At 53.3% G+C, this 10,000-nt stretch overlaps 1 protein-coding gene across 2 annotated transcripts in view; it reads left to right on the top strand.

Moving 5' to 3' along the window:
* Positions 1 to 10,000, top strand: part of smyd1b (SET and MYND domain containing 1b) — an 18,544-nt gene that overhangs the window by 5,048 nt on the left and 3,496 nt on the right. For both annotated transcript variants that reach the window (XM_087785751.1, XM_087785742.1), the window contains 4 exons: positions 6,401 to 6,596; positions 7,049 to 7,141; positions 7,252 to 7,415; positions 9,830 to 9,998. In XM_087785751.1, the coding sequence (XP_087641877.1) occupies positions 6,401 to 6,596; positions 7,049 to 7,141; positions 7,252 to 7,415; positions 9,830 to 9,998 (622 nt within the window). The remainder of the gene's footprint in view (positions 1 to 6,400; positions 6,597 to 7,048; positions 7,142 to 7,251; positions 7,416 to 9,829; positions 9,999 to 10,000) is intronic.

Raw genomic sequence — 10,000 nt, 5'->3', positions numbered from 1 at the left:
GTCGGACTAACTCATCGTAACATCGTTGTGTCATGTCAACACAAAGTTGTGTAGCTTCAGTGTCACTCTGTGTGTCGTGAATGTTTCACCTATTGTTCACGTAACACATATTGTTGTTCACGACACTCTCGACACTCTCGACACTCACGACACTCACGACACTCACGACACTCTCGACACTCACGACACTCACGACACTCACGACACTCACGACACTCACGACACTCACGACACTCTCGACACTCACGACACTCACGACACTCACGACACTCACGACACTCACGACACTCACGACACTCTCGACACTCACGACACTCACGACACTCACGACACTCTCGACACTCACGACACTCACGACACTCACGACACTCACGACACTCACGACACTCACGACACTCACGACACTCACGACACTCACGACACTCACGACACTCACGACACTCACGACACTCACGACACTCACGACACTCACGACACTCTCGACACTCACGACACTCACGACACTCACGACACTCACGACACTCACGACACTCACGACACTCACGACACTCACGACACTCACGACACTCACGACACTCTCGACACTCTCGACACTCACGACACTCAGGACACTCAGGACACTCAGGACACTCTCGACACTCACGACACTCTCGACACTCTCCACACTCTCCACACTCTCGACACTCTCGACACTCACGACACTCACGACACTCTGGACACTCTGGACACTCTGGACACTCACGACACTCACGACACTCACGACACTCTCGACACTCTCGACACTCACGACACTCTCGACACTCTCGACACTCACGACACTCACGACACTCTCGACACTCACGACACTCACGACACTCTCGACACTCACGACACTCACGACACTCACGACACTCACGACACTCTCGACACTCTCGACACTCACGACACTCTCGACACTCTCGACACTCACGACACTCACGACACTCTCGACACTCACGACACTCACGACACTCTCGACACTCTGGACACTCTGGACACTCACGACACTCACGACACTCTCGACACTCACGACACTCTCGACACTCACGACACTCACGACACTCACGACACTCACGACACTCACGACACTCTCGACACTCTCGACACTCACGACACTCACGACACTCACGACACTCTCCACACTCTCCACACTCTCCACACTCTCGACACTCTCGACACTCACGACACTCACGACACTCTCGACACTCACGACACTCTCGACACTCACGACACTCACGACACTCACGACACTCTCGACACTCTCGACACTCTCCACACTCTCGACACTCTCGACACTCACGACACTCACGACACTCTCGACACTCACGACACTCTCGACACTCTCGACACTCACGACACTCTCGACACTCTCGACACTCTCGACACTCACGACACTCACGACACTCTCGACACTCTCGACACTCACGACACTCACGACACTCTCGACACTCACGACACTCACGACACTCACGACACTCTCGACACTCACGACACTCACGACACTCTCGACACTCACGACACTCACGACACTCACGACACTCACGACACTCACGACACTCACGACACTCTCGACACTCACGACACTCACGACACTCACGACACTCTCGACACTCACGACACTCACGACACTCACGACACTCACGACACTCTCGACACTCACGACACTCTCGACACTCTCGACACTCTGGACACTCACGACACTCACGACACTCTCGACACTCACGACACTCACGACACTCACGACACTCACGACACTCACGACACTCACGACACTCACGACACTCTCGACACTCTCGACACTCACGACACTCACGACACTCACGACACTCTCGACACTCTCGACACTCTCGACACTCTCGACACTCACGACACTCACGACACTCTCGACACTCTCGACACTCACGACACTCACGACACTCTCGACACTCTCGACACTCACGACACTCTCGACACTCACGACACTCACGACACTCTCGACACTCACGACACTCACGACACTCACGACACTCTCGACACTCACGACACTCACGACACTCTCGACACTCACGACACTCACGACACTCACGACACTCACGACACTCACGACACTCACGACACTCTCGACACTCACGCCACTCACGACACTCACGACACTCTCGACACTCACGACACTCACGACACTCACGACACTCACGACACTCTCGACACTCACGACACTCTCGACACTCTCGACACTCTGGACACTCACGACACTCACGACACTCACGACACTCTCGACACTCACGACACTCACGACACTCTCGCCACTCTCGACACTCACGACACTCACGACACTCACGACACTCACGACACTCACGACACTCTCGACACTCTCGACACTCACGACACTCACGACACTCTCGACACTCACGACACTCACGACACTCACGACACTCACGACACTCTCGACACTCTCGACACTCACGACACTCTCGACACTCTCGACACTCACGACACTCACGACACTCTCGACACTCACGACACTCACGACACTCACGACACTCTCGACACTCACGACACTCACGACACTCACGACACTCACGACACTCACGACACTCTCGACACTCACGCCACTCACGACACTCACGACACTCTCGACACTCACGACACTCACGACACTCACGACACTCACGACACTCTCGACACTCACGACACTCTCGACACTCTCGACACTCTGGACACTCACGACACTCACGACACTCACGACACTCTCGACACTCACGACACTCACGACACTCTCGCCACTCTCGACACTCACGACACTCACGACACTCACGACACTCACGACACTCACGACACTCTCGACACTCTCGACACTCACGACACTCACGACACTCTCGACACTCACGACACTCACGACACTCACGACACTCACGACACTCTCGACACTCTCGACACTCACGACACTCTCGACACTCTCGACACTCACGACACTCTCGACACTCTCGACACTCACGACACTCACGACACTCTCGACACTCTCGACACTCACGACACTCTCGACACTCTCGACACTCACGACACTCACGACACTCTCGACACTCACGACACTCACGACACTCACGACACTCACGACACTCTCGACACTCTCGACACTCACGACACTCTCGACACTCTCGACACTCACGACACTCTCGACACTCTCGACACTCACGACACTCACGACACTCTCGACACTCACGACACTCACGACACTCACGACACTCTCGACACTCACGACACTCTCGACACTCTCGACACTCACGACAATCACGACACTCTCGACACTCACGACACTCACGACACTCACGACACTCTCGACACTCACGACACTCTCGACACTCACGACACTCTCGACACTCACGACACTCTCGACACTCACGACACTCACGACACTCACGACACTCACGACACTCTCGACACTCACGACACTCTCGACACTCACGACACTCACGACACTCACGACACTCTCGACACTCACGACACTCACGACACTCACGACACTCACGACACTCACGACACTCTCGACACTCACGACACTCACGACACTCACGACACTCTCGACACTCACGACACTCACGACACTCACGACACTCACGACACTCTCGACACTCACGACACTCACGACACTCACGACACTCACGACACTCTCGACACTCACGACACTCACGACACTCACGACACTCACGACACTCTCGACACTCTCGACACTCTGGACACTCACGACACTCACGACACTCTCGACACTCACGACACTCACGACACTCACGACACTCACGACACTCACGACACTCACGACACTCACGACACTCACGACACTCTCGACACTCTCGACACTCACGACACTCACGACACTCACGACACTCTCGACACTCTCGACACTCTCGACACTCTCGACACTCACGACACTCACGACACTCTCGACACTCTCGACACTCACGACACTCACGACACTCACGACACTCTCGACACTCACGACACTCACGACACTCTCGACACTCACGACACTCACGACACTCACGACACTCTCGACACTCACGACACTCACGACACTCTCGACACTCACGACACTCACGACACTCACGACACTCACGACACTCACGACACTCACGACACTCACGACACTCTCGACACTCACGCCACTCACGACACTCACGACACTCTCGACACTCACGACACTCACGACACTCACGACACTCACGACACTCTCGACACTCACGACACTCTCGACACTCTCGACACTCTGGACACTCACGACACTCACGACACTCACGACACTCACGACACTCTCGACACTCACGACACTCACGACACTCTCGACACTCTCGACACTCACGACACTCACGACACTCACGACACTCACGACACTCACGACACTCTCGACACTCTCGACACTCACGACACTCACGACACTCTCGACACTCACGACACTCACGACACTCACGACACTCACGACACTCACGACACTCTCGACACTCTCGACACTCACGACACTCTCGACACTCTCGACACTCACGACACTCTCGACACTCTCGACACTCACGACACTCTCGACACTCTCGACACTCACGACACTCACGACACTCTCGACACTCACGACACTCACGACACTCACGACACTCACGACACTCACGACACTCTCGACACTCTCGACACTCACGACACTCACGACACTCTCGACACTCACGACACTCACGACACTCACGACACTCTCGACACTCTCGACACTCTGGACACTCACGACACTCACGACACTCTCGACACTCTCGACACTCTCGACACTCACGACACTCACGACACTCTCGACACTCACGACACTCTCGACACTCTCGACACTCACGACACTCTCGACACTCTCGACACTCTCGACACTCACGACACTCTCGACACTCACGACACTCACGACACTCTCGACACTCACGACACTCACGACACTCACGACACTCTCGACACTCACGACACTCACGACACTCTCGACACTCACGACACTCACGACACTCACGACACTCACGACACTCACGACACTCACGACACTCTCGACACTCACGACACTCACGACACTCACGACACTCTCGACACTCACGACACTCACGACACTCACGACACTCACGACACTCTCGACACTCACGACACTCTCGACACTCACGACACTCACGACACTCTCGACACTCACGACACTCTCGACACTCTCGACACTCTGGACACTCACGACACTCACGACACTCTCGACACTCACGACACTCACGACACTCTCGACACTCTCGACACTCACGACACTCACGACACTCACGACACTCACGACACTCTCGACACTCTCGACACTCACGACACTCACGACACTCTCGACACTCACGACACTCACGACACTCACGACACTCACGACACTCTCGACACTCTCGACACTCACGACACTCTCGACACTCACGACACTCACGACACTCTCGACACTCTCGACACTCACGACACTCTCGACACTCTCGACACTCACGACACTCTCGACACTCTCGACACTCACGACACTCACGACACTCTCGACACTCACGACACTCACGACACTCACGACACTCACGACACTCACGACACTCACGACACTCACGACACTCTCGACACTCTCGACACTCACGACACTCACGACACTCTCGACACTCACGACACTCTCGACACTCTCGACACTCACGACACTCTCGACACTCACGACACTCACGACACTCTCGACACTCACGACACTCTCGACACTCACGACACTCACGACACTCTCGACACTCACGACACTCTCGACACTCTCGACACTCACGTCATTAAAGCGTTTGAATCATTATCGCAATGGGTTCGATCTCACAGCAGGGGGCAGCAGAACACAAGGAAGAAGCTCAATAGAAAGTGATCAATTCTTTAAAAGGTCTGTGGATCCAGATGGTAATATCTGGAGAAAACTCCACATTGTCTTCATTTTGTAAGAAAAAAAGATTTTGAAACAGAAATAATGTTTTTTATTATGAATTTTTTCGAGCAATTGTTTTAAATTCCAATGTTTCAAGTTATAATTTTTCTTCATCGCGGCAACAACACATTAAAAACTCACAACACATGATTTTATGAAGGTAGATTGTTTGAAAAAAGAAGTTGAATAAATAAATGTTTTGTTGGACGAAGGAACTTTGTTTTACTGAAGTAATTTATTTAAAATGTAATAATAAAGAAACAAATCTACCTTCATGTAACGTGAGCTTCTTAGATTCAAGTCAAATAGTTGAACAAAGATACTGAAAACCCATGGTTCTGCTCCTGCATCATAACAAACATGGCCGACTCTGAGGAGAGAACGCTTCACGTTCGACTGACGGAACCTTCGGAAGGATCGTAACTTGCTGTCGTTTCTCCTCAGGATCGAGCTCCGATCTCTGGGGAAGATCTCTGAGGGAGAGGAGCTGACGGTGTCGTACGTGGACTTCATGAACTTGTCTGAGGAGCGACGGCGGCTCCTGAAGACTCAGTATCACTTCGACTGCACGTGTGAACACTGCAGGGATCGCATCAAAGACGACATCAAGTTGGGGGGAAAAGAGCAGGAAGGAGTCAAGGTTAGAAAACTTTACACTTTTACTCCATCTAGGAACAGAAATCAGATCTGGTTTAACGTCACACACTTTTTACTTGTTTTCAAGTGAGAATAGAACAGAGTTTACATGAGGCCTTTCTGAAGTACAGAGCTGTTGGTTCGCCGCTATTTCTTCATCCCAGTTTCACAAGCCGACATCATCTCACTCCGAATGTTTCAGCCAAACACAAACTTGAATCTTCAAGGTCAGAGGTTTATTAGCCTCAAGGTCAGAGGTGTATTATCCTCAAGGTCAAAGGTCTATTATTGAGTGTGTATGTGTGTGTACATATGAGTATATGTGTGTGTATATATATATATGTGTGTGTATATATGTGTATTTGTGTGTGTGTATATATATTTGTATACGTGTGTGTTTATACGTGTGTGTATACGTGTGTGTTTATACGTGTGTGTATACGTGTGTGTTTGCAGCCGTCAGAGGAGCAGGTGAAGGAAGCGACAGATTTCTGCTACAAGATGCTGGAGAAGATGGACGATAGTCGTCTGAAGGGAGATTACCATGAGGTAGTTGTGTTGCAAACATCATAGTCGCGCAGCGGGTCGTTGATGTGTGTGTGTGTGTGTGTGTGTGTGTGTGTGTGTGTGTGTGTGTGTGTGTGTGTGTGTGTGCTCAGGTGGTGAAGATCTGCAAGGAGACGATCGAGAAGACAGAGCCGGTGCTCGCCGACACACACATCTACCTGCTGAGGATGTACAGCACCATGAGTGAGGTCCAGGCGTACCTGCAGTACTTCGACGACGCCGCCGACTACTCACGGAGGATGGTGGAGGGTTACACGTGAGTGACAGGTGGAGGGTTACACGTGAGTGACAGGTGGAGGGTTACACGTGAGTGACAGGTGGAGGGTTACACGTGAGTGACAGGTGGAGGGTTACACGTGAGTGACAGGTGGAGGGTTACACGTGAGTGACAGGTGGAGGGTTACACGTGAGTGACAGGTGGAGGGTTACACGTGAGTGACAGGTGGAGGGTTACACGTGAGTGACAGGTGGAGGGTTACACGTGAGTGACAGGTGGAGGGTTACACGTGAGTGACAGGTGGAGGGTTACACGTGAGTGACAGGTGGAGGGTTACACGTGAGTGACAGGTGGAGGGTTACACGTGAGTGACAGGTGGAGGGTTACACGTGAGTGACAGGTGGAGGGTTACACGTGAGTGACAGGTGGAGGGTTACACGTGAGTGACAGGTGGAGGGTTACACGTGAGTGACAGGTGGAGGGTTACACGTGAGTGACAGGTGGAGTGTTACACGTGAGTGACAGGTGGAGGGTTACACGTGAGTGACAGGTGGAGGGTTACACGTGAGTGACAGGTGGAGTGTTACACGTGAGTGACAGGTGGAGGGTTACACGTGAGTGACAGGTGGAGTGTGACACGTGAGTGACAGGTGGAGGGTTACACGTGAGTGACAGGTGGAGGGTTACACGTGAGTGACAGGTGGAGGGTTACACGTGAGTGACAGGTGGAGGGTTACACGTGAGTGACAGGTGGAGGGTTACACGTGAGTGACAGGTGGAGGGTTACACGTGAGTGACAGGTGGAGGGTTACACGTGAGTGACAGGTGGAGGGTTACACGTGAGTGACAGGTGGAGGGTTACACGTGAGTGACAGGTGGAGGGTTACACGTGAGTGACAGGTGGAGGGTTACACGTGAGTGACAGGTGGAGGGTTACACGTGAGTGACAGGTGGAGGGTTACACGTGAGTGACAGGTGGAGGGTTACACGTGAGTGACAGGTGGAGGGTTACACGTGAGTGACAGGTGGAGGGTTACACGTGAGTGACAGGTGGAGGGTTACACGTGAGTGACAGGTGGAGGGTTACACGTGAGTGACAGGTGGAGGGTTACACGTGAGTGACAGGTGGAGGGTTACACGTGAGTGACAGGTGGAGAGTTACACGTGAGTGACAGGTGGAGGGTTACACGTGAGTGACAGGTGGAGGGTTACACGTGAGTGACAGGTGGAGGGTTACACGTGAGTGACAGGTGGAGGGTTACACGTGAGTGACAGGTGACAGGTGGAGAGTTACACGTGAGTGACAGGTGGAGGGTTACACGTGAGTGACAGGTGGAGGGTTACACGTGAGTGACAGGTGGAGGGTTACACGTGAGTGACAGGTGACAGGTGGAGAGTTACACGTGAGTGACAGGTGGAGGGTTACACGTGAGTGACAGGTGGAGGGTTACACGTGAGTGACAGGTGGAGTGTTACACGTGAGTGACAGGTGGAGATTTACACGTGAGTGACAGGTGGAGGGTTACACGTGAGTGACAGGTGGAGGGTTACACGTGAGTGACAGGTGGAGGGTTACACGTGAGTGACAGGTGGAGGGTTACACGTGAGTGACAGGTGGAGGGTTACACGTGAGTGACAGGTGGAGGGTTACACATGAGTGACAGGTGGAGGGTTACACGTGAGTGACAGGTGGAGGGTTACACATGAGTGACAGGTGACAGGTGGAGAGTTACACGTGAGTGACAGGTGGAGGGTTACACGTGAGTGACAGGTGGAGGGTTACACGTGAGTGACAGGTGGAGGGTTACACGTGAGTGACAGGTGGAGGGTTACACGTGAGTGACAGGTGACAGGTGGAGAGTTACACGTGAGTGACAGGTGGAGGGTTACACGTGAGTGACAGGTGGAGGGTTACACGTGAGTGACAGGTGGAGGGTTACACGTGAGTGACAGGTGACAGGTGGAGAGTTACACGTGAGTGACAGGTGGAGGGTTACACGTGAGTGACAGGTGGAGGGTTACACGTGAGTGACAGGTGGAGGGTTACACGTGAGTGACAGGTGACAGGTGGAGAGTTACACGTGAGTGACAGGTGGAGTGTTACACGTGAGTGACAGGTGGAGGGTTACACGTGAGTGACAGGTGGAGAGTTACACGTGAGTGACAGGTGGAGATTTACACGTGAGTGACAGGTGGAGGGTTACACGTGAGTGACAGGTGACAGGTGGAGAGTTACATGTGAGTGACAGGTGACAGGTGGAGGGTTACACGTGAGTGACAGGTGGAGTGTTACACGTGAGTGACAGGTGGAGGGTTACACGTGAGTGACAGGTGACAGGTGGAGGGTTACACGTGAGTGACAGGTGGAGTGTTACACGTGAGTGACAGGTGGAGTGTTACACGTGAGTGACAGGTCGTCTTGGAGCAGTCGTTGAAGCTCCGCCTCCTCACAGGAAGCTGTACCCGCCCAACAACGCTGCTCTGGGCATGGCGTCCATGAGAGCCGGGGTCACGCACTGGCAGGCCGGTCAGATCGAGGTGGGACACGCCATGGTGTGTAAGGCCTACAGTATCCTCATGGTGACCCACGGAGCCACGCACCCCATCACCAAAGACCTGGAGGT

The sequence above is a fragment of the Callionymus lyra genome, chromosome 1 (genome assembly GCF_982586985.1).
Source record: "Callionymus lyra chromosome 1, fCalLyr1.hap1.1, whole genome shotgun sequence".
Taxonomy (NCBI): domain Eukaryota; kingdom Metazoa; phylum Chordata; class Actinopteri; order Syngnathiformes; family Callionymidae; genus Callionymus; species Callionymus lyra.
The sequence above is the reverse complement of the archived record's forward strand: the minus strand, read 5'-3'. Positions and strand labels throughout refer to the sequence as shown.